At 30.8% G+C, this 27,367-nt stretch overlaps 1 protein-coding gene across 5 annotated transcripts in view; it reads right to left on the reverse strand.

Moving 5' to 3' along the window:
• Nucleotides 1-270: 270 nt before the first annotated feature.
• Nucleotides 271-27,367, reverse strand: part of LOC116769982 (RING finger protein nhl-1) — a 49,567-nt gene continuing 22,470 nt past the window's right edge. Inside the window, exons 4-13 of one of the 5 annotated variants that reach the window (XM_061527828.1) lie at nucleotides 8,432-8,586; nucleotides 6,847-8,277; nucleotides 6,433-6,640; nucleotides 5,410-6,345; nucleotides 5,140-5,312; nucleotides 4,590-4,730; nucleotides 2,834-2,974; nucleotides 2,482-2,699; nucleotides 1,430-1,645; nucleotides 271-1,188 (exon numbers count right to left, since the gene is read on the reverse strand). In XM_061527828.1, the coding sequence (XP_061383812.1) occupies nucleotides 1,432-1,645; nucleotides 2,482-2,699; nucleotides 2,834-2,974; nucleotides 4,590-4,730; nucleotides 5,140-5,312; nucleotides 5,410-6,345; nucleotides 6,433-6,640; nucleotides 6,847-8,277; nucleotides 8,432-8,566 (3,597 nt within the window). In that variant the 5' untranslated portion in view covers nucleotides 8,567-8,586 and the 3' untranslated portion in view covers nucleotides 271-1,188; nucleotides 1,430-1,431. Of the gene's footprint in view, nucleotides 1,646-2,481; nucleotides 2,700-2,833; nucleotides 2,975-4,589; nucleotides 4,731-5,139; nucleotides 5,313-5,409; nucleotides 6,641-6,846; nucleotides 8,278-8,431; nucleotides 8,587-12,461; nucleotides 12,676-27,367 lie in introns of those variants that run through there. The other 4 variants (XM_032661237.2, XM_032661235.2, XM_032661236.2 and 1 more) reach the window with 4 other exon arrangements.

Here is a 27,367-nt window from a genome sequence, read left to right on the forward strand (position 1 = left end):
AGGCCCAAAAAAAATAGTTAAAGTTTCACTATAATAATGAGCGCTTCGAATAAAATAGAATATTTTTCATTAGATTATTAAAAATTCTTGCCTTCTGGGCTATAAAGTAACTGTTTTCAGTGTAATGTGTGTTAACGTGAATAGACTTTGTGATGTCATTACTATTAGCCTTCGTACAAATGCTAAAGTTATCAGCATAAATAAGTGAAGGTCTTAGAAATAACTTTGATAAAATCTTATTAGTAGCAAAATTTTAAAATAAAACATTGCTTCAATAACAAATCACTTTATTTAAACTTGAAAACCATATAAAATGTGAATTATCATATAAAACATTTTGCATAAACACAATATAAGCCTCACTATTTATTAAACAAAAAAAAAAAAGAATTTATAAATACTTGCTCTAACATTTTTGGTGATACTTGGTTTTTACATTTAAATGACTAGAAAAATTATACTAATATAACAACGTTATAAATAAAAATATATTCGATTTATCGAAAATTTCGGCAAATACAGAGAGAAAAGTAGAATTGATATATAATGAAAATTATGATAATGATGATACATTTGTGAAACAAACGCTGTATGACATGTTAATGTATTTTGTTATCAAAACAAATTTATTAAGATCAATTGATACACAGATGAGAACGGTCTCACGAAATTTCAATGTTAATATATTATTTGAAAATCGTTCATGTATTTGTATTCATGCGGTCGCTGTCGGATTTTGGAAAAGACTCAGTGTTCGTTGTATTTAGGTACATAAATTAAGAAACTATTCAATCGCATCGTATTTCTAAAAAGGCTTTTGTATATATTTGTAAGAGATATTAAAAATACATAACGTATTATAATTCCTCCAAATGCCTTAAATAACGAGATCTCGTATAACTTTAAGGATGTTCATGTTGCATGAGTTCAGAAGGTTTATTCCATTTTACAATAAACAAGAATGAAGGGCAAAAGATTAATGATATTTTATTTAGGAACGCATTGTTTCTTGACGCAATAATGAGAACAACTCTCTGATTAATTGTTTTAAAATAAATATAGATTGTGCTTTAACAATTATTATATGCTTTCGAAGAATATAAGAACAACGAATATTTACTTTATCAGTTTTACATATAAAATTTGTTACGCAAAGAATCTTCGAAACCCAACATTGGAACACTATATCTGAAAAAAAAAACAAATTTAACAATTCAAGAAAGCGCTCAAAAGTTGAAAGTTCTTTTTCAATATTTTACGTTTCCATATTTTATTCCAGAGTCTATTTTCCTTAAAACAATCTATTTAGATTTCATACAAGTTTAAAATTTTGAGTAACATTTCAATTCCGCCCAAGTTTCTTTAGAATGAATTTCACATTGGACCTGCTATTTAAAATTGTTTTAAAATTGGAAGCAAGAAAACCTACCGTTAAAAAACTTGCACCCTATGATTCTCCCGATCGCAAACAATGATGTTTCCACCAGACATGACGGCAATACCCTCCAGCCCTTTGAATTCCCCATCACCGCAACCCCAGGACCCAAAAGCTCTAAGGAACGTCCCGTCAGGGTGAAAGATCTGAATTCTGTTGTTTCCAGAATCTGCTACAACTATGTAACCTTGGTCATCCACTGCCACACCCCTAAAACCAAAAGATAACGCCATAAATTATATGAAATCTAATAATATTCTGTGACATATGAAATGGAAAAGTAGAGTTGATATGGTAGTTAATTCATAATTAATAAAGAGATAGCAAGTCAAAGTCACGCTAGAGTATATAATAAACCTTCCCAATAAAGTAGTAAAGACTACAATATCGCTTGCTCATAAAACTGAAGTCGAACTATTAAAGACACTCGATAAACGAATCACGTATTGAGGTCAGCTCTTATACTATTTTCACGCTGTAATTCGGTAAGAAGGTACCCGTAAAATTCAAAGTACATTTGATACTTTACGAGAATTTTATACTTTATTATTAATTAACTTATATTTCTATATTAATAATAAAATTGAAAGAAATAGTTTCATCACGAAATACAAGTATATGTAGCTATTTATTTCTCCTGCAAGAGATATAGTTGTATATATAAATATATAAAATTTAAGTTTAGTGATTGACGATATTTGAAAAGAGATAAGAGGCTGTGAGAAAATTACTATTGATTAAGAAAATACCGATCACAAGGTGAATCAACAAGGGCTTGGACCTTACGAAGTGTAATCTTATTAACCTCCCCTGTTATCCTGGTTAAGAACTCTCTAATGTATATTTAATGAGTCCTTAGTTTGTAGTATGTGGTTATTTATACATTTGCTTGATTACCGTACATATATTGATCCATTAGAGCTATAAGTTTGGATGATAATAACCTTAGCGTTATAATTATCGTTATATCACCTTTCACATAGACTAAATATAAAATCGTGTACAGTTTCATAATGGACTTTGATGTTAAAATGAATATAGCAGACCTTGGGAATTTAAACTGTCCATCTTCAGAGCCTTCTTCTCCAAATGAAGAAAGGACACGTCCATTCACATCGAAGACTTGGATCCTGTGGTTGTTGGAGTCAGATACAAGAACACGATTTGTGCTTGAAACAGCTATATAGTGAGGGTGTTCCAGTTGTCCTAACTTCGAGCCGAAACTGCCAAATTTGCCCACAAATGTGCCATCGGATTGGAATACCTGCAATAAAAGTGTTAAAGTACAACTTCGTGCTACAATTTTTCACAGCACACAGCAGAAAGAAAACTATACTGGATATTGCATCAATGCTTCCTTTAAAAATAATACATACAGTTTAATATATGTAAATTCACCTGTACTCTATGGTTTTCCTTGTCACAGACATATATAAATCCGAGTGCATCTGTGGTGATACCCCAGGGATAGTTGAACTTGCCATCACCAGTTCCTTGACTACCGAATGACCTCAAAAACCGACCGGCTGGGTCGAATACCTGAAAAAGAAAAGGAAAATAAATTAATTTTTATATCTATTATAACTAAATTAAATTTTAATTGATATAATGGCTAACATGCGTTGCTGGTTTTATGTATCTATTTTAAATATTTTTAGGTTAAAATTGATTAAAGTAAAATAGATATCTTAAATAGTTATTAATGTTACTAGTGGTATACAAATATAGCCCTGTATTCCCAACAGAATTTAATCGGCTATCCGTTCAAGCTGACACGAGCCACGCCATTATGCATTTGAATTGTCTAATTAGTTTTAACAGATATCTTTTATACATATATGCTATATAACTAGGTGATTTCAAAACATATTTAATATTGTAATTCAATAATAATTTTTCATTTTCTTATGTATAAATTTGGTTTTTAATGTATACCAAAGCGTTATCTCTGCACTAACTTACACTAAGCGTTGCCGAATGGTAGGTATAATTTTATAAATTGACGTCACGCCTCGAGAATCTCTCAATAATGTCACGTACGAAACTTCGTTAGTGCCATTCAGGTTAATTTGTCAGGTTGTAAACAACAGTTAACAAAGGGGAATATCAATTAATTGACATTATCTATACGAGCCATCATCGATGAATACGTTAGTATTGCATGGTAGTCGTGCATATTTAATTATTATTTATTTATCACCTATGAATTTAAGTAAAATACCAAAGAATTGGAACTGACATTACAACAAACCTTTTTATGTTATTATGACACAATTATTAAAATTACTGACTCTTATTATTTTTTATATTAATTATCAGTGTTGTGAGTGTTCTCATTCAAACATAATCTCGAATCAATTATTTCCAGTTATGTGAATATAAAACGTTTACAGCTCAATCATTTCTTAAATAAAATAATATTGGAGGGAAATGGTTCTTAATGGTCACGGTATAGAGGTTGAAGAATATTTTGGTATAAATTTTATTAAAACAAACAAAACTTTATTACTTTACTTTCAACTCGTTGGCAGGAAATTCCTTGAAAACGTTAATTATCTTTGAATTTAGAATTTATAATTGCCTTTTATTAAAGTCTTTACAGAAGTTTCGGTTACATTGTATTAAAAGTATCTTAAGTTTATTTTAATACCTAACAGCCTATTTCGGGCTGCTTATTATTATACCAATTACGTAAAATATCTTTGAAAATTTGATAGAAATATATTCAAAAAATATGAGAGAGATTAAGGCGTTTTTACTCAAGTGTTACTTAAAAATATAGAAAAAAAATACTATTTCAAATGTGATTATAAATAAACGGAGCATTTAGGGTTTTAATATATATATAATAGATTGTTGGTATTTGCTAAGAAGTTCGTAGACAAAGTTTTGACAGTGCAAACGACAGTTTGACAAGCTCTCGAAAGTAGGAAGGGTTGTGTTGCTAGGTGGAGAATTTAAATTTTTGAGGATAATATTTAAAAATAATTTACAAAAAAATTGTAAAGAACGAAATATTCAAGTATTTTTTTTCGACAAGCTAGTATTATTTCCTGCTAAAAATGTTGGATGAATTTTAATATAACGGTGTGATGATTATTGCATTATAGAAAAAACAATTATAAGTATATTCATATAATATTGCTAAATTCACCTGTATTCTGTGATTGTATCTGTCAGCTATGATATATTGTCCAATACGATTGACGGCGACGCCAGCCAGACAGTCAAACTCCCCCTCTCCACTACCGTACTGACCGAACTCTTTTATAAATATACCATTTGAATCAAATACCTGAAAAAACATTTCTTTTTGAACAAAACTTTTCAACTTTATAATAAAAAGCAATGTATATCAATAGGACGATATTCTCTTAAGAGGCACAATGTCAGAGTCAAACGAGGTACATGACATATATAAAACATTTTAAATTCAATATCGAGGTACATTAACTCCTTGATGTAACTAAAATTTTGATATTGCTAAATATGCAGATAAATTAATTGTTATTACAATTTTAAAACAAGTTTTTGATTTACATAAACAAATTTGAGCTTGATAAGTAAATCAGTCATAATGTTAGGTTTTTTGATTAGATTAAGATAAGGAAATAGTTCTTTTTCTAAGGTTTGATATTGGTTTCATTTTATTGTTATAAATAAGTTTAATTTAATATAAAACTGTTCGTAATGAAAATATGTACTTGAACACGATGATTAGATGAATCAGCCACGACCATTATATTTTCAGGTCCTACAGCGATACCACGTGGCCAAGTGAAACAACCGGGTTCGCTCCCCCGACTCCCAACACTGAATTGTAAACGGCGCTTCTGCAGATACTGGCTCCTAGGGGAGGAACCTGCTGCTGCGAAACCTAAGAAACACAATCCAATTACAAATATAATCATAACTCTTTGGCAACCCAGTCTCAGAAGCCTCAAACCTATATACACGCCACTCGTTATTCTAACCTGCTACCGCTGCTGTAGCCGCCGTAGGGGAGATGGGGGAGCCTGCCGCGTTTTTTGAATCGTCATCAGAACTGGCAAGCTCATTAGCTGAGCGTAATGGCAACCCGAGAGACAGGCGACGAGATGAACTCGAGGAAGTCCCGCTTGTATCACGATCTTTACCTCGCGAACCATATTTATTTTTTAAGTATCTCGCCCAAGAGCTTAAGGCTGCTCCGTCCTTCTCTCCAGTAACTGGACGTTCGGGGGAGCTTTCTCTAGACTTGAGCGCATGAGAAGAACGGCTACGAGACAACTCCGAACCTCCAGTGCCGGAGCCGTATCGAGCAGCAAGATAAGCTGATGGTGAAGCAGTGGTAGGAGAAACTGGTTCATCTTGGTCATCATCGTCACCTGCTCCGAAGCCAGTATGGCTACTTTTACTTCGTGCAAGGCGATTGCGTCGTTCTTTTAAGGCAAGGTACCTGGACCGAGCCGTGGGGTATTTTGATTCATCATCTAAAGAAGATGTTAATTCCTCGTCTTTAGGCTTACTACCATAGCGACTACTATATGATGAACTGCTGGCACCGTATCGAGGAGACGGCTCCTCTTCCGTTTGCGATGATTGGCGAGTTCGGTATCGCGTTTGAGCTGGTGTTTCTTTACTTTTGTTATCATGGGCATCATTTCGAGCATTGGTACTTCTTGCTAGAAGGGGGCCAATGTCACTACGCGCCATCGCCTGACTCTCGGGCTTCCTTTGCGTTGCAGGCTCCTCCTCGCTCTCCTCAGAAGAGTCGGTTTCCTCTTCAGAACTTGTATCGGAGTCTTCGTGAGCCGGCTCGGCGGGCGCCGGGGCAGGTGTCGGTCGTTGGGATCCAACGAATCGACTTTGAACTCGTTGGGCGCCGCTAACTGTTCCATTTGTTGTCACTGGAGCAGATCTCTCATTGCCTGCGGACAAAATACGAGAGATCGGTTTTGGAGAAGGCCCATCAATGCTGTACTTGGCTTTCAACTCCGCGATTGATAGAATTGCACCTGTATGTTTTACCGCCGAGCCGGAACTTTCGGTAGATGCACTAGATTCAGTACTAGTAGCACGAGCCGCGGGTCGATGAGTGGAAGATGTATCAGACGCAGAAGGCCTTCTCGTAGCAGTTGGTTTTTGTGTTTGTACTGAGCTCTTACGCTGATTTCTTTGAAGAGATCCAACCGATTCTTCATCGGATTCACCTTCACTGGATGCCTGAGAAATATACTGAAATTCGATATTGATACCAAAACCGCAGTCTGATGCAATTTTGTTGTAGTGTTGTGTATGTAAGTATGAATTAACGTGGAGTGTATTAGTGGAATGTCCTAGTTAGTTGTCGCGTTTTCCATGTTAGTATCGATGAATAATTTCTACTTTCTTTCTTTATTTTATCAATCGGTATCTTCTTCCCAACTAACCTCGCGTGCTGGAGTAGGTGGTTTACGATTAACAGCGGGTCTCTCTTCTTCAACAGGTCGTGAAGGAAGGCGTTCTGGTTCTTGTGATGACGCTGCACCTTTATTTTGTCTCTTTAATCTTGAGATTTCGTCATCTTCACTCTGTTGTCTTACTGGTGGTGGCCGACGTTGAGGTTGTGGGGTTGGTTGCACTGGTTTTGGCGGCGGAGGTGGCTCCTTTTTTTCTTTTTTCTTTCCACTGTCTACGTCAAGTATCCGTTGTATTACACGTGGGCAATCGCTAAGCCTAAATATTCCACTTAGTGGACCACGTGTTGCATCTTCGGTATCTGCAACTTTTTCCTTTTCCTTTTCCTTGTGTTCAGATTTTACAGTCCTCGTGCTTTGTTCGGTATCAGAATCGTTATCTTGTTGATGACTTCTTACGAAACGTGAACGGAAACGACGAGATGGTCTGTGTTCTGATTCATAACCGCTGTAATCATCCGTAGCACCATAGTCTCGCGTGTGCTTTTCCGGTGGAGGAGGCCGACGTTCTCCAAATTTTCGTCCACCTAATATGGGTTCATCATTTTCCATATAACCCTTGGCTTCTTCTTGTTGACGGAATTGTGTCGCTAAACGATGATCACTTTTAGATCTAGTAAGACCTTGAGATTGTTGTAAGCCAGCTGAATACGCATTTGGATTTGTTATGTTAAGTTCTCCATAACTAGCAACATGCATAACTAGTTGGTTTGGATCATGAGTCATTATGAAACGAACTCTGCGATTGTAATCACCAGCTTCATAGTCGAAGTTTCTCAGAAATTCTACCGTTTTCAGAAAAATTTCTTTCGTATCAACTAATTCGGTATCCTCCCAATCGACGTCATCATTCATATATTTATCAGCTAGATCACAATTACTCTGAATATTGCTTAGTTCTAACTCTAAATTATCTTTAAGATGCGTTAGATTTCTAAGTTCAGTGGCAAGATATCGGTCAACTTCTGTCCTTAAAAAATCAGTTCGGTCTTTGAGAGCTTTTGCAAGTCTTTTATGAATTTCATCGATTTCTCCAGCTACTGCACCACAGTTTGTTTGAAGATTTGCTGTATTTCGTTCAACTACAGCCAAAATATCTTGCAATCGGTTTACACCACGCCGAATTTGATTGTTGATTCTAGCTATTTCTCTTCGTAATACTTCCATATGAGCAGATTTGCAATCTTCACAAACTTTTTTGTCGCAATGTGCACAAGGCGCACAATATGCCTTTTCTGAGCAAACATTGCATCTTTCCATAACTTGCCCTGCTGTTGGATCGGGTAGTTCTCCAGCAATTTGAGCATGGAGTTCCAAAAATCTTTGTAAAGTAACATTTGTTGGAAATCCTTGAACTCCTTGATAAGGAATACGATGCTCTGCACGACATTCTGGACATTTTACCTAAAAAAAAAATCACAGTTTTTTTATTCTTTTCCCCCAAAACAAATGTATAATATGCTATTATTCACATTTCTAAAACATCTATGATATATTTTTGACCAAAAAAATTATACTCCTCCTAATTTAAATTTTAAAAATATATGCTATTTTTAACCTGTCTCCGGACATAATCGACAAGGCCGTCCATACATGGCTCCATACAAAAGCTGTGCTGGCATGGTAACAGCTTTGGATTCCTATATCGATCCAAACAAACGCAGCAAGTTAGCAGTGATTCGAACTGCTCCATTTTGGTTTGCTTCTAGGAATCTGAAATAAGAAAACGCTTGATAACTATTATTAAAAAATAATACTCCAGTAACATATTAATCTTTCGATATACATACATAGTATATTTAATATCAGACTTATTAAAAACCCAAATTTATAGCTGATTTAACCCTATAAGTGGTATAAATTAATAATTTGATCACTAATTTTGGACAAATATATAAGGATCTATGTATGCCTTCTTTTTGTTACATTTTTATACCGTAGTCATAATAAAATAACATTTATTATCAGATTAATTTGATTTGAACTTCACAGTATGCTTTAAATCACAAATTTTTCAAACTTTCCTCATCCCTAGTTACCGACTTTATTTAAATGAGAAAAGTTAACAAACTTCCGAGAGAAAAAAGTGTTGAGCATAAATATAGCTACTTAGATTACACTCGTCATCTAAATCAAATAACTGTTTTGATGTTTGTGCATATTATAATCTTTAAAATTAACTGTTGTGATTGCATAGCTCTGTAATGTTTAAAACATAAAAAAATATAAATTAAAAATTTTACTTTTGACCTTTATGATATGTTTTATTAGTGAGAACATAACTTTTACACTGGCTGGTATCGTATTCGAGACTATGTTTAGTAATACTGAAATACCACGTTTATATCTGACGTCCAAAGCAAGCTTCGTCCGGTTGTATCAGAAATAGATTGGTCGAAAGAGGAGCGAAAATGTAGATACGACAATAAAAAAACATAAAAATGTAAATTACTCTCAAAAAGCTTAGTTAGAGCTTCTTTTGACGACCCTATCTTTGACATTGTTATAACAAAATTTTGATAGACATACTAGGCACTGAAATTATCTCGCATCTTTATTCATAATTTTAAAAATACAACTAAGTTTTATTTTCTTCACTGAAGTGTTCTCTACTACAATATGCAGATACAACGGACAAAAACCAGCTGTTTCTCCATACATCTCACATGGAGTACGTCACGATTATTTTTAGTCCTGCCGTCAGTGAATGTTTTCAATGGTTTATAAATAGTCAATATCATCGTTACAGTTGATTAATATAGTTTGATTCAAAATAAGTATTGAAATAGTTCGTGCATGTTTCCAACATTTTAAAGACATTGTTATAAAAATACGATAATTGTTTTTTTGTGGCTTAGTATGTTTATTAATTAATGTAATATAAGTAAATTTTTATTTATATTATATTTAATTTTTTTATTACGCTTTGATTAATCTTACCCAATTACAAAATACAATTAACGGCATTCACTAACATAGAAAATATTTAGCTGCAAAATTGACCCAACGATGAATATTTAACGGTAAGGGTTGAATAAGGTTACTGAGAAAATACGGTTTTATGATTGAACCCACTGGAGCAATGAGTTTTAATTGTACTGCTTATACTTTTTTAGAAACCATGTATTATTTAAAATAATGTATCAATTCATGATCTCCATTCCAACACACTGACAAAATGGGCTTGTGATTTTATAAAAATCTATTAAATCTGTTCATCAAAAACATTTCTTGTCAATCTGTTGAATAAGAGTAAGGTCATATGACCGCGCGGAGCCTTCACATGACGGGAAATGTATGCGCGGCAGTCTGGCATCAACATTGCTTGAGAATGGACGTAGAGGAAGCAATTAGCCTTAAACCATTCATATATTAATACGAATTTTAATTTTTGTTCAAAGTAATCTTTGTATATGCCATAAAAAATAATAAACTTCAGTTAAATCTCGATAAAGCAAGAAGGGATGCATTAGCACAACTTTCAGCTCTGAGTGATCAATAAATAATTATCAAAAATAGTTTAATGAAACCGTCATGGTTTATGGCCGATATATTTTTTTTTTAATATAGATATTTCAATGATTTTTTTAGAAGTTGTTAATACAGATAGGAACATTAAGAATAATATAAACGGAATAACTATTTAAATAACTTATCATAAATACCGCTTACGACCTATACTAAGGAGTGAGAAAATAAAACCCACACTATGTTAGTTTTTGAAAAAAGAAATTGACAATAATCAATGAATTTTCGATTGCAAAATAAGTTTTACAGAAATCAGGATTAGTAATAGTTTAAATGTACCTGCTAGTATTAGTTGAAAGTGATATATTTGAGTCTGAGTATGTTAAGTTATTTTTCTGATGATATATTTTTATTTGATCTATAAAAAACTTTTCGATTGATTTTCGAAAATAACTGTGTCTTCTTAAACAAGGATGTGTAATTTAATTTTGAGACACCATAAATAATCTGTCACTAACATTTATTCAACTAATTATTACGTTTCCAGAAATATTAAGGAAGTGTCCAAAAACTTTTTTTCAAGCTTTTTTTGTATTTTTTTTTTCAAATTATAATTTACTTATACTTCTTTTTCCTTGTTTATCGTGTTTGAACGTCAGAGTTATTTAGAACAAGGTTGTTTAAAGACTTTTAATAACTTCCTTCGCATTTCGAGCGTAATATTGGACCTTTTTGATGTGGTAAATTTTTTACTACTATTTAATTAATATACATATGAAATGTTTACTTATTGAAATAAAATTCTGTTAAAATATTAAAAAAATTTAGTGTTAAATTACTTTAATATACGAATCAATCCTAAAAAATAATATCAAACTGAGAACTTGTAATACAAAAAGTAATCAACAGTATCAGTTATATAAACACTGTGTTTTCATATTAAATTAAAAAATAATCTTATCATTTCAAATCTTCTTTGACTCTAATCAAAATTTTATTTTGCACAATCACTATTATAATCAAACTTAAACAGCTGACTAATAAATTTCTTTTAATGATTGAAACATGGCTTTCGTCAACTCTTATGACAATATGGCTATGAGTAATGTTAGGGAAATTTAAAAATAATGCGCGCTATATTTAAAACAAATGACTAGTCATCAAAAGACAACAAAAACACAAAAAAGAAAAAGAAAAAGACAACATGCCAACACGGAAATATAAATGATTTAATAGTACAAAAAAATATTTATAACTAAAAATTATTTTCCAATGACGTAGAAAACAACTTCCATAAAACTACGTCATTTCGAGCGGTGTCGAAATTTTTCTTCTCCTGTAGCGTCTCAGTGACAAAATCTTATTTCAGAAATACCATTCCCTTTCAGTTATATTTACATAACTCCGTTTTTATTCATATTTTATTGGATTGTCTCGATTAGGCCAGCCTGTACGAGACTTTCCTTATTGTTATTGTGTGTCAGACTCAAGAGTTACTGCCGTACGTGTGTAATAATCCTGTTATAATTCTTTAAGAAAATATATTTTTGTGGTTATGCAACTTCACTTAAAGAAGATCTGAATTACTGTAAGTTTTCATTAACACAAATAGAAATCGAGGAATTAATATAAATCAATCTACAAGTGATGTTTTTGTCACTATTGTAAGAAAATTTAAATGAGGAACTTTAAAAAAAAGCTGATTTCACAATATCAAACAGATAAAAAATCAATATTAAAACAATTCAAATTTTTAATGATAACCGGTGGAAACAAAAGATGACTTGCGGTAAATAGCTACGTAGCCCGAAGGTCTTTTGCGTCACAGCGTATTAGTGTTACATACAGGAATGGCGATGAAACATGCTTGGCCTACATGAACAAAAACAATTAGGTTAGAAATTTAACTCCATGAATCGAATTGTAAAGCTTCTGTTTGTCCTTTTTACTTTGTCATATCTTTAGTTCTCCTTTATTGTAAAATCGTTCCTATTAAAAAAAGCAAGCCAGTAATAAAAACGCTTATATATAATATTTAACAGGACTATTTGAGATTCTGTATTGTACCAATTGAGGATAACGTCTTTCATAGAATGGTTCAGGAAAAGCTCCATACTTACAGCAACACATGAAAAGGAAAATCACTTGTAAAATCCAAATCACAAGCAGGCAAAGCACTAAATTATTTACTTGTCATTGTTGCGGCACTTGGTTAGACTAGTTTTATCACAGGCGTCGATGCTCACGATCCTCAGTATACTGAGGGCAACTCGACACCGGAGCACGGGGTGATATTTTTGGAGTGCGCTCGCGCAGCTGGTTCCATCACGTTTACTTTTGGACGGGAAAAGGTCATTGGACACAATTTGTTTTAGATAATACGCATTGTTCCTCTGTGTATTCAATGTCGATTACAAAGAAATGGACCATATGAATGATCAAAACAATGATGACAAATAGAAAAACGTATGAATATCAAAGTCATTATTTCAAACTAGTATTTTTTTAAGTAGTACTTGTATTCTTGGAATTGTAAAATATATTGTATTGCATTAAAACATTAATAACATATAGACAACTAAGTAACAAAACTTTTTCGTACCATCGTTCAGAGCAGGAACTGCATCACTATAAATACATAACCTACTGTCCTTTCCGATAAATGCCAATGACTTGCATATAAATACTCTGATAGATATATGTCGCAGTATGCGTTAGAAGAAATGCGTACACGTGTCTGAAATCGCATCATTTCAGAGATATGCCATGACGTATTATAAACAACTCGATCCCATCAAATATATAATTAGTTTACTTTTCTTTTCTTTAAGAGTAATGTCTGTAATAAGTAGAGGTGAGACCTAAGAGGATTCTTGCATAAGTAAACCCTTTTATACTACATATACTAAAAGTACAATTCTAAATACACCTCGTCTTGAAAATTTATTTCAATCCATTAACTCGTATAACAGCAGGATAATATTTACCCCAATATCACTTACGCGCAATTTCGACAACAATCCGAAACGAGACATAAATTACCCCACTAAGCCACGGATGTCATAATTATTACATTACAGCAACGAATTACGTTCGTCTAGTAGCATGTAAAATTATATTGTCTTTACCTCCGGCAACGTGTCGTCTAAACGATATTTGGTTGAAAGGTAATTCCGTGGGGGGGGGATATATTACAATATCATGCTAATTTCTGATCCATATCTGAGGTTAGGTTATTTTATCTGCAATGATGCCTATATATTATAAAGTTAATAAAGAAAGCTATTAAAACACAAATGTAATTTTAAAGATCCTCTTTCCATAAATAAAACTTGGAACAAAAACAGACTTCTGAGGAGTGTTTCTGAAATATTTAATGCGTCGCCGACCTTGGCACCTTTTTAGATCCCTGAAAGGAACAAACAGCCCGACGGTTGATTAAAAACAAAGATTACAGTTTATTTTGCCTTCCAAATATTTTAATCAAATGAAATAAAAGGTCTTCTTATATTCCATTATATACTTTTAGATAAAAACACGCGATGAGGGATAGTCATAAATATAGAGATATCAGATATGACAAACAAGAATCAGAACTAATTTAATAACACTTATATTTATAAACCATTTAGCTAATTCCTTATAAATATTTATTACTGTTGATATTGTTCAATAATAAATCTACTTATTATTTCATATGTCAAGATAATTAAATGTATGTTAGCCGAATCCTGCCGAATCCTGCCAAAGCCGAATGTTCCTTTAGAATTAATCAGTTCAAATGTTTTGCGTGTACAAAATTTATTGCGGAATTTATACTCGAAACTTATGAAAATTCAGTTTGTTTGGGTTGCCAGCTTTGAATAATTGCAAAATAAAACTTAACGTTCAAATTGCTTTAGAAAGTTCGGTATTACCTGTTCCATGGTATATTTCGCGAATATTTTATTGTTATTTGCTTTAAGTAAATATTTATTTATTAATATCGTTTAACAATATTAATAATGGAAATATGGATACAAATTTTAAGGGATTTATTCATCATTTTAAAAACTACATCTCTTACGCAGCCTCCACATAATAACGTACAATAACTATGGATACGTTAAATAACTTTTAATAATTAAAATCAAACCTAATTCCTTTGAATGATGCATAATTGATGGATCAGTAAGGCTAGTTTTATTAAAATCTGAAGTAGAATTATAATGCGATCTAAGATTTTCGCGAGTATTCATTTAAATGAAACTAGTATTATTCGGATTTACTACGCGGATTTTATTATATAAAACTACAACCGTGATCACGGGCAGACGAGGTGTGCCTCGTCTGCCCGTGATCACGGTTGCTGCAAAGTAACCGAAACGTCGGGATTATGTAGTTTTTAAATAATAAAATCCGCGTAGTAAATCCGAATAATACTAGTTTCATTTAGTAGAATTATAATTACAAATGCATATAGCTCATACTTCAGATTTAATGTATAAGCACGTGTGTGTAACGTGATTACTGATTATAAACGTAATCGTTAATCTTTGTTTATACGAATTTGTCAAATAAGTTAAATATAAATGTTCATACAAAACGTGCAAATGAATTCAAAACTTGTGATCTTATTAATAATATTAAATTATTGTTATTTGAACTTAAGATATAAATAAACATATTCTATATTTTCTTTGTTTGCAAGATGTTTACTACAAGTTTTATGTCACTTCTTCCAGACTTGATTTTTATAGAAAGGTGATTAAATCAGTTGGAATTGCATTCGTTGACAACTGTATGCGCACACAACGCGAATTGGCGTTGTGCCGAGGACCAAGTATTTCGGTTTTACTGACAAAGAAACATCAATAAAGAAGTCAAAAAAAATCACACGACATCATTAGTTTTATATGATTTCAAACAAATTAAAAACACTTAAAACAATTCTTGTCCGTCGAGTGTTCTTACGGCGGAATAAAAAAAATATTTATACGAAAAGAAAAACATTTTAAATAAAGAATATCGGGAGAAATAAAATCGAGTGTTTGCTTTCCTTTCTCTTGTATGTAACGTTGACTATTTCATCTATCCTTGGCCCCAATTTATACGACACTAACACTACGGGAGACGAGGTGCTTTTTTATATTTTAGTGTTAAATAACGCACATAGTGATTATAGGTTACATATTAGTAATTTATTAAAATTATAAATGTTTGTATCTAATTTATTACATATAATAAATATTGAGTTTGTTCGATTTTAACTATGACTTTAATTAATTCCGTAATAAATCTACGCTTACCATATTAAATTTCCACATACAAAATTCAAAACAAAAATAGAAAAACACATTATAATCTGGATATTTTCACAAATTCCTACGTGTCATATTATTTCGCTAAAATCATTTCCTTATTTCTCGAGCGTCATACGTTACCAACAAAGAGCGTCTCAAATATTTCTACAAAGATATTGTACGAACAGTGAAAGCTTTGAGCTTCCTTAACCCTTTTTTCAGTCGGATTCCTGTTTCCGTTATGGATAATGCATTGTATTGTAGTCTTAGTGTTTATATCAAAATAAAAATATGTTTTTAATTACTGAAAGACAGTGAAATTTATTGTGCGAGAGGTTGTCCTAAGTACTTTACATCATAAACAGCTTACATCAGGACTATAAACTACTTACTTTGTGTTATCCCTTAAATACCAAATTGATCTTTAGAATGTTGATGTTTCGCTAATATATTATATTTCGTTACTTCAATTTGTGGCTTAATTACAGGTTCATCTTTTCTTTGTTTACCAATGTTTTTCTTTTATGCCAGAAACATAAAATATATAATTAATTTGTAGTTTGTAAAGGAGACTCAACCAAGCGACAATATGGTTTGGCACAATAGCGACATTGACAAATTTTTAAAATTTTGAATAAGGGCGAAGCTTTAGTAGTCGTAATCAATCACCGCCTAAATGCTTTGAAGTATCTATCACTGTTAACATCACACTATCTGATAATATCCTTATTGGATAAGTAGATTTATTTTTGAAACAAAACTAAAAAAAACGTTTCGGGTCATTTGGACCCCATGACCTTCCCTAATGACCCATTTAATCATTAAGGCTCATTAATATAGAAAAAAACGTTATTAAAAACAAATAAGATTCAGCGTTATATCTACTTATATGTAAAAAACCGCTTTTCTCAAGTAGAAAACGCAGTTATTAGTATGAAGAGGAGCGTCTGCTCATTGTTCCCTGAATTAATCATGAAAATGGTTCTCTCCATTTAAAGTTTTCTATAGCATTATATAAAATAAAACGTTAGTATGCCATAATAAAATATATTTTTAAGTCGTCATCACGATTTGGATGATGCGGTGGCATAAAAGTTAGTTAATTAGTTTGTTATTGTGTTAAAAAAATATTAATATATTTTTTTTAACATTAAAATATATAGAAATACGTATATCTGCCTTTTAACACTACATTGTTTTCAATTTAGTCAAAAGTAAGTTAATTACATAAACAAACAGTTGAACAAAAATGTGATTTCAGTTTTGAAAAGATTTTAAAATGAAAAAATTACGTTCCAGTTAATTTTCTTTCACATATTTATTTACGCCAACGTAATTTATATATATTTAAAAGGAAAATATATAAATTAGATTTCATGTTTTTCAAATAAAGAGGGCCGAGTTACACGAGCCACTTCCAGAAAGGTTTTAGCCTTTAACGTACCCTTTTAATCGCGGTTAAAATAGATTTTATGTAAAATTTGAATTCGTACATTGAAATTCAAATTACAATTTTATGTGAAACGTAAACCGCAGAGAGTGCATTTTATGTTTCTTGCAACTTTTACTGCTATAGCATTTATTATTTCTAGCTGTCCTTAAAAGCTGTTTTAGTGCACACTAACAAAATATGATTCACATTTTATAGAAACTCTGTTTATATTTATTTATTACTACACCTTGAGATTTGATGAAAATGCAGTATTTTATTTAAGTTGTCTGTTCATATAGTCTTTGACTGTTCGAAATATTTCTCTTAATATTTAGTACCTTTTTGCACTATTTTACTTACGTGCAATATTTTTACTACTTTTCATATTATTTATTCTAAACAGACACTTTATTTACATAATATTTATATCCACACAATATGTAAATAAAACCTATAAAACTCTATGATTTTAATAATAAGTCATTTTTAGACAGTTTAGAGCAGTGCCCATGTTTTGCCAGTCTAAATTCAGATGTACATATATAAGACATCGTGAACTAAATCTGCTTTCACATCACCTCTTTGTTATTTTAAATTAAATTAAGTCTGTAGATCTCCTATGGTTGTTAAGTGTCTTAACATACGCTGTGTGCAAATAATAGACTTTCTTGCCAAAATAAAAATGAAAATTAAAGCAGTGACCCTAAAAAACCTTACGGTTGAAATGGGTCCCTTTCTAAATACGACGAGGGACTGATTTGACATTCTACTTCACTGCATACATACTTACATTTTCATTTATAATATTTTCATTGTATTCATTATTAGCTTGCAACATTTTCCGGAATAGACAAAATAATTTTTAAGTTAATATAGTATTTTAAGAAATCAATCTCTTAGTTATATCAGAATAAGTCAGGTTTAATGTAAGTTTTGCATGGTCCGTTAGTGCTTCTATGAGACGTGATATTTGCTTCGCCCTGTCCTTAATGCTCCACGGCTTGTAGTTTTTTGATTTACGGCATAACGAGCTGTAGTTTTTCCGTTTTTTTTGTACAGAATCTTTCTGGTTTGATTTATATGGTTATATTTAAAAAGCTATGTTAGTAAATCATAAAGGCGTGTTAATGTCCCATTACTACATAATATTTAGTGAACAGAAGTTAAATTCAAACGAATTGTATAGATCAATTTTGTAATTTGAACTTATGGAAATGGTGATAATATTATATTATTATCTGACTATATAATTTTTAAGTATTAGTAATATTAATTATCATATAAACAACTATTGAAACACCAAACACGTTCCCTTTCAATGGATTTTGTATCCAACAATTAACACGTTAAAATCATTAACATTGTTTCATAACAGAGATTTACTGATTACGACATTTTAATTGAATTTTATAAATATGAGATAAATTTTAAATTTACTGGATAAAATTAACTTTATATAGAGAATTAAATGTTAGTTATGAATTGTACGTTTATTGTGTAGTTTATTCTAAATAAAAATAATTGTTATTTAGCAAACTTTTCATATGAATTGACGAGATCAGAGTGTTTACTGCAAATTTTTGCAATAAAATTTTTCCGACTCAATGATTCCTTTAAAAATTCTGCGATGCGATTTGGGAACTAGAAATACCGTTGTTTCAATTTCAGTTTTACTCTTAAAATATTATAGAATTCAAAGCGTTGATGGATATGGAAAAAAATTCTAAAAAATATGAGATAAGTACAGTGTAGATATTCCCTGTTAGAAAACACATTCCGACATTTAGTTCAATATATTATAAAATTCATAATTCTCTTTAAAACATTTTTGGTAGTTTTGCGGTTTGTTAAAATTTGTACACAAAGTTCTGCGGCAACCGCGGTTAGAGACTTATAGAATAATCAAAAGAGATTTTATTTATCTCTAGTACTATTTTTTATTTTGATATAAAACGAGTTTAAATAAAAGTAAGGTTAACGTTTTTGTCAATCTCGGAAAAGAAAAGCAAAAAGACAAGACATATAGCAATAAAATTAAAAACATTGTGATCAGAAAACTTTATTATTAACAAGGACGACTATAGTAAATTTATATTTAGGTTACTTATGAATTCTTGCCTATACGAATTATTAAAGTTGTGCAAAAAAAAATTATATAACAAAATATTTATCTTAAATTACACAGCGAGGAGTTCTTGTAATTAACAGGCTGCAACCGAGAGTTAAAATAGGGGAAATTGCTTTGTACTTTCCTGCTTAAAGTTATCTTTACTTAGACGGTAAATAGTGTACTTCGTTCACAAAGCACTGATATAGCAACCTTCTAGAAATATTCGCTATAATTAAATCAAACACGGTTGATTAATTTAAACCATATGTTTAATATTTTGTAAAATTATTGTATATTTTTTAATATAAATAATTATTTTTGATATGGATGTTTATAGAAAAATTTCGGTAAATTGCAAATTTTAAAACGGATATTTTCAAATTACGTTATAATATTATGTATAAAATACATTTTTTGTGTGACTTACTTTGTACGCGATAAACTTATGAACATTATAAAGGTAAAATCGTGTAAGAGTATTTAATTTTTCTGCCTTTTAACAGGTATCATACGTGAAATATTTTTATGCGGATCGTAAATATTGGCTTCATGGGATTTCATGTGTTTCATTTATCATAATCTAAAAAGGAGATTGAGCTGAAATAAAGTTAGTAAATGAGAGCTATCTTTTGAGAATCTAATTTTGAGGGTTTGAAATACCTGCTATTATTATAAATGTCTGAAAGTGGTATTTTTCCACCTTTTCAAATTGTGAGTTATAAAGGAAATCTTTTTTATTGTAGGATTAACTCTAGAAAAAAAATCTCACTAATTGTGAAATATAGAGAAAATAAACAATTTGTTTTTTTAACCAAAAATGAGATTACAACTTTGTTTATGCAGATAGCATTGTCGGTGTATGACCGCTATCAAATAAGTCATATATATATATTATAAATATAAATTTATGGATGGTACTTCATTAATATATATTTTTTTATAACATTTAAATTTTAACACATTTTTTAGCTCCAATTACTAACGTAACCGTCAGTTTTTCACAAAGTAAACTACACAGTAACGTATTTGATTGTCACATCTATTACAAATGCTTAATCACAGACTATTACCCTCAAATAGAAGTAAATGTTACGGGCTATAATCGTAAACGTTTACAATAATTGTTATTTCTTAAGCGCCCTTCTTTAGAAAAATCAACATTAATGCGTAAGCTTTCAGGCAATATTCTTTAATGAAATTGAAGCAGCCTAATCGCAGAGACTGAAGGGGCCAGCTTCATGCTTGGTGCTTGCTTAAGAAATAACGGTTAATACTCGCCGAGTCTACAGGATAATTAGTCACAGACCCTTTATTTTACGACGTCATGAATAAAATTTTGTGCTTTTTTTTTTAAATATATATTTAAAATTTAAACTTGTTACACTAAATTAAAGACTTGAATCGTAAAAACCTTTTAATGATGGTGTTTACAATTTGATTTTATATCCTAAAGAGTTTATTTTCTGAAAGTACATTTAAATAATGATTTGTCTTATCAATTATCAAGTCCTTGATAATTAAGGAAAACATTTTTATGAAATATGAGACTCGTTTTATTCACAACGAGTCAGATTTACACACTCACTAGTACAAGATTAAAATGATTATCTTATATGACATGAACAAGACGTCTTTCATTAAAACTACAAAGAGTTGTCATGTACATGACGAGGTACAATTAAAAAACAACAAAAGATAATTTCAATCAAAGCAAACAGTGCAGTTATCTGTAACCGCTGTTCATTCATTCTCATTACAAAGGAAATAACGACGTAAAAATAATTTCCCTGAAAGAATCTTATTGGGCGAAGATTATAACAATCTAATAAGGTAGACTTGCAAGGTCTAAAACGAGTAATAACAATGACGGCGAACGGTTATGACGGCGGTGAATATAAATGTGACACATCTGGTTTCCATTACAACTGGTTACCTTAGAATTGAATGAACTTTCTGTATTTTCTATCTCTGTTATCACATTGTCCATACTAAAACTTTAGATGAGTTTTTTAGGCAGTTATTGCTGAGATTAACATTTCTTTCTCTTGTCCAGCGTTTCAATCCAACTTCACAGTTGAAATTGAAAAAGTAATGAACAAAATAAATAGTATTCAAATTCAATTCTAAGTCATCGTGTGTATATTTATATTTTTTATATCAAAATTTTAAATTTTTGCTGGAACTAAAACTACTTTTTACAAAATATTCGTTCTTCAGGACATCTATGATTGCATAAAACGCCTTTAACTACTTACCATAGAAATTTTAAAGTGCTAATTATAGTGTGTATTGTTATTGAAAGAGTTTTTTTATTATGTAGCCCCAGTTTTTGTCCACTGATTGAGTGTCGCATTACAGCCGGCTAAATAGTGCTATAGTACAAAGAACCCAGCTCACGCAGTTTCATCGTCTGACCGTGTAGATTTGATCAGACATTTAAATGTTGTACTCAGTTGTTACTATACGCTTATGTCGGAAACATTGTATTTATTATGCTTAGTGGAAATGTTCTATGGAATCTGGAACATATGGCATATGACAAAACGATACATATGACAAAACGATTACTGGATAGACACAAAAGAAACTTTTAATAGAATGCCTATGTATCCTTTTGCCAAATTTGAACTAAATCAATTTTGTACTTGAGGAGAAAACTCCAAAGAAACCGTAACAATAATTTTGGTAAAGAAATAAGAATTATTTACAGTTGTATTGTAAATTAAGTTGAAAAACAGCCTGAAATTTATTTATAAAAAAAAACCGTTAAATTTCCTAATTTATTCCTAAAGTTATAAATTGAACTAATTCATTCACTTCCCTGCAGTAAATCAAATAATCCGAAAGGCCTCGTCTTTAAATTTTGTTTTTATAGGTCTCTAACCGTTTACGACTCAATGTTCCACTTAAAACTGCTGCTTAAGCATTTTATAATAGTTACTCTTTAAGGATTCGAGTACGACACGATAATTAAAAAAATACCACAATTAATGAATTTCTTTACACTAAATGAATTTAGGAAATGAAGTTTTAATTTAATCGTAAAGTTTGGTTTAAATATTATGATTAAATAAACCATGATGTATTGTGTTTTGTATTATTTCTGTTAAATTGATAAACAAAGACTGACTTTTATCGTTGTTTTTTTGACAACAATGCCCGGCAGAAAAAATATATGAGCTGCTTACTAGTAGAAGACAATAAGTTCTCTTTTGTGAACTCAAAAATTATTTGTATGTGACGTTGAGTTCTAGGACTCCAAAAATCGCATCCGTGTCGTCAGTCGAAAGCCATTCAATGCAATCCAGGTTCTGAAAGGCTTTATAGGTGATAAATAAAAGTTCTCTATTTCACCTTAATATTAAGCACTTGGTGGATTACGAGATTAAATGCGCTAGTAAAACAGAATTGATAAAGACGCCCCATGAATTTCAAAATATATTTAATAAAAACTTATATAACTAAGCAATAAATCAGTGAGGTGAAAAAATATTACTATGGGGAATGGATTATACAATGTTATAGTTAAAAAAATATATAACGTCATCTTTGGAAAAACCATTTCTCTTAAAATAGTTCTACTGAAGTTAAAACAAATGCCAAATATCTCTGAATGCGTATTTTTAACACAACCATTATTTTCAACTGAGAATATAAACATAATGCATGTGCAAAACAATTTTGCATGTGCATCTATCAGAGATAATATATATAAGATATTTTAAGGCATATTCTATATCCGTAACTTTATAGATAACAATCTACTTGTGTTATAATATTGTAATATTAATTTACAAACATTTTATAGACAATCCTTTCGATGCCTATAATTATATGTTGCTTTGGAATTAAAACACTACAAGTATTTTTCGTTTCCGATATTGCTTTGGTTTGCTAAACCAAAACTTTTGATGAGTTTTGAAGTCAGTTTTTGCTAAAGGTAAATATTTTGTCTGTCGAGCTTTCTAATTCAAGTTTTTAAATTCAAACTTCTACGTTAATAAGAATTTATGAAATAAGACTAGATGTTGCAGCTCGAATTATTATTCAATATTTAATCTAAGTTGATTGAAATAAAACGTTGTATTTATCCATAACAATGTTTAAATGACAATGTTCTTACTTTAGTTAATTGACGTCTATAGAATAAATATGACTCAACCAACCATGAGACCAACCAATGTGGTTGTGTAGTTAATTTTGTACAGTCAAATACAATACATTTAGTAGGTATTTTGAGCAGATATTAAAGACTAAGTAAAGGTAAAATAAAATTACTTATTAATGATAATTGTTGTAGTGGTGGCTCGAGCATTACGACTTTACCTTTTTATAGAGCTATTACACTTTGGTTCAGTCTATCGCAAATGTATATCGAAATTATCTATGTTCGAGAATAAATATAAGTAATATGCATTACGCTCATTTACCTCAGAGGAAACGATCCGGTAAAAAAATATTGTTATTCGTTTTTGGGACATGAGATTTGTTCATTTTAATCAAATCTTCATAATAAAATACAGCTAGTCAAATAAAAGTTTACGTAGGTATTTGCTTCACGGTCAACATCTTTTATTCTGTTAGTTAGATTTAATTTAACTAAGTAGTCAGTTTGTTGTTAGCTTTTCAAAACAATGCCGTTTTAGAAGACCTTCATGGTACTATAAATCACCTTTTAGGCAGATCAAACCTAAGAAGAAAAAGTTTTTGTTAAAATATGAACTGTGACTAAAATACAATTATTAGCTTACTTTGATCAGCTGTAATTTGAAAAATTAAAATAACTTGCTTACAAAATATGTAATTTGAGATATCACTAATTATTTCACTTCATCTAGACATTAATTATCAAATATATATTATTTCAAGCAAATTGAATAAATAAAATCTTTCCTCTTTACCTGTATAACATCAACTTCGGCCTATGTGGTTATTAAATATTTTACTTACCTTTTAAACTTTCTTCATTGAAAGGAAAACATGAAATTTATAACAAAGTCATTTAAAATTTACCAAACAGAATACAGATTGAATAAAATTGCTTTTACCGTAAATAAAACAATTTATTATAAGGATTGTACGTAACAGACTTGAGGTACCCTCATCTCATCCCGAAGTAGTTTGGTAGTCCAAAACAATCCAAAGTTTCACAGGAGAATAATTAATTTACTAAACGCAAAAGGATCTTGGAAGTGTGTCTTTCCTAATTTCTGTTTTATTTAAGGAAGCTGTTCTACTTTAGTGGCTTTCTATGTGATTGCTATTTAAGAATTTTGAATTTGTTTTCGAAAATTTTAATTGACATAGTGATCAATAAGCAACCACTTCAAAAAAATTTTTCAACAAAAATTTCCAGCTAAATTGGTGTTATAATCATATTAACTGTAATATTTTAAAATTATGAGTAAGTTCATGATATAGCTCTAACATATTTCGTTATATTAATTTATCTAACACATAAGGTTATTTCATTTACGTTATATAAATACCAAAACATAGGTTATTTTAGGATAAACTCTAAGTGAAACCTACAAATAGAGAAAAGTATTTGAAAACCTTTAAAAAAATAAAGCTTATTTATGTATTTTTAACACAAATCTTTTTTTTTTTTCAAAAAATACAATCTCTTAATATTCTTTATCTAAATCAGATCAAGTACTACTGTCGTGGGCTATATTTCATTACAGATTGTTAATACTTGATGTGGAGCACCCTCATCTTAGCTTGAAGTGGTTAAAAGGTCCCAAAAGACGAACCCTTTGACGGAGGGATGATTTATTTAATGCAAAAGGGTCTAAAGAAAACTATTGTTGCTTTTTAACTCGATTACTTTATTCAGCTGCCTTAATCTTTGGTAGCTTTTAAGTGAAATTGGTCTATTAGATTATAGGACTTTGTTTTCCTTTTCTAGTTTAATTTTTCATTGTAAGTATAAAAATAATGATATCTGTATCATTATTTTTTCTCAAGAATTACGATTTGATGGAACAATAGGTTTTTTTCATTTATTTATTGATAGGAAAGAAAAAATGTACTGTTTATTTACTACATATTATTATTATTATTTATTATTTACTTTATATTTCTTTATAACAAGCCATGGTGTTGGCCGCTGGCACAGTTACTATTTATCAAACAAAGTCATGTTGTCAACCGATTCATCGGGTTCTGATATTTTTTCTAATAAAGTCGAATAGACGATAGGTCTACACAGTAAGTTGTCATTAGTTTCGAGCCAAGTTCTAAACACCACGATGTTACTTGTTTCGGGTGTTTCGAAGAACATAATCATTTGTTACCATATAATCCGATTGGGAGGGAAGCGTAGATACCGTTTTGTCTAGAAATATTTTCTTAGAAATTGAAATTTTTAGAATGCTGGATACGGACGACAGACCATAAAAGTCAAACCCTTTTTGAGAAACTCCGATCATTGTCTGTTTAAATCTTGTAACGATATAGTCTCCGCCTGAACAAGAGCTTCACGGTGGAATGAATATTTCTTTGCATCTGAAATTCAGAGCATTTGCTACTCTCCTGGAAATTCTTTAAGATTCGCGGACAGAAAAATTCTTGTGGTCCATCACACGATATTTCAGCTGAAGTATTATTCGATTGTAAAGCTTCTCTTTTAATGACGGGTGTAGCGCCTTAATCCCTAATACTTGCCGTGATAATCTAGTAATATTGCATTTTTAATTTCCTTTTTACTCTGTAAGATTATGGAAAGAATATTGCATACACATTTATAAGACCAAGTCCTTGGAATTATGGATGCTTGTCAACCTGGTAACCGTACCGTAAAAAGGAAAGCCGTGAAAACCCTAGTAATTTCATTCGATTGCAATTACCCCTATGCTCTAACACATAATGAAATACATGTTGAACGGCTCCCTCATAGCACCACTAGAAAACAATGTTATTCTCATTCACTGATTACTGTAGCGGTCTTGAAAGCTTTCACTAGGATCTTCCACATTAGCGTCATTCGTAAGATTTTCAGCATAATCTCTGGTGTGATTTCCAGAATTTTTGACTTTCTGATTGAGAATGCTCAACGAGTAATAGTTATATTTTTCTTAGTTTATAGCGGTTAATGCATTGATTCCTTTTCCTGTCTTTTCTAGAACTCTACTTTTGCTAAAAATTGATGATCTGCTATTATGACCAGGTAATTTTGTTAACGAAAATGATGGGACAGTCGAGCAAAAATGTTAATACTGATCTCTGGTTATCCCGGATTGAAAGAAGTACCATATTCCAGTGTCTTCTATGGTAGAGCATATTAATTTAATACTTTAGATAGTCTTCTTGTAGGGCAATAGATTATTAAGATTAAAAAAAGACTTTGCTTCTCCCATAAAAATGGAACAAATACTTTTCTACGAACACAGAACCGATCGTGTGTAGAATTCAGCTGTCGCATTTAGGCTTTTACTACATATACATATGTAATATTAGGGATTTGGAAAGTAAACAACATCATGATGATTCATAAAACCCACTTTAGAAAAAGAGTTAATAAATTCCACAATTTTTTTCAAAGTAGTAGTAAATAGAATAGGACAATTCGTTGACCACCTTTGGTTTAATTTTCTTTACCATCATGTGGAAATGACTTCATGCGCTATATATTTTGTATGAAAAAGAAATATTAAATAATTTCTTAGAAAAATACTCTCAATGTAGATACCTTATATATGAAATACAGTATTTTTTATAATTGTATACACTTGCTACCAGACTATTTACTCCTAATAAATTTTTAAATTGTCTTTTAAAATACTATTGAAATCATAATTCATTTCATACTTAGTCATACAAAACCGGCTTAATGAAGCAAAGTTTCTTTGTAAAACAACTTCATTAAGTTTAATGAATGATGAATAACAGATGTAATCATAACTTCACGTTTGTGCAATATTTTTCTTAGTTGCTTTAAATACAATTTTCGGAAATATTTTATTTATACATTTTTTGTGAATAGAAAGTAAATATTAGATACACAGTTTTACAGCAAATAAACTTCCATTCTATAAGTCTCCTACATTTTACATAGTTTTAAAAGGAGATTGACCTCTAAATTATTATTATAACATTATTTTTTGATATCAATAAAATAGTATATAAGACTGGTCTACATAAAAATTTGAAATAAAAAAGTAGTCGATAAAATATTTAAAACATACAAACACAAAAAAG

This window comes from Danaus plexippus, assembly GCF_018135715.1.
Source record: "Danaus plexippus chromosome 13 unlocalized genomic scaffold, MEX_DaPlex mxdp_15, whole genome shotgun sequence".
NCBI lineage: Eukaryota > Metazoa > Arthropoda > Insecta > Lepidoptera > Nymphalidae > Danaus > Danaus plexippus.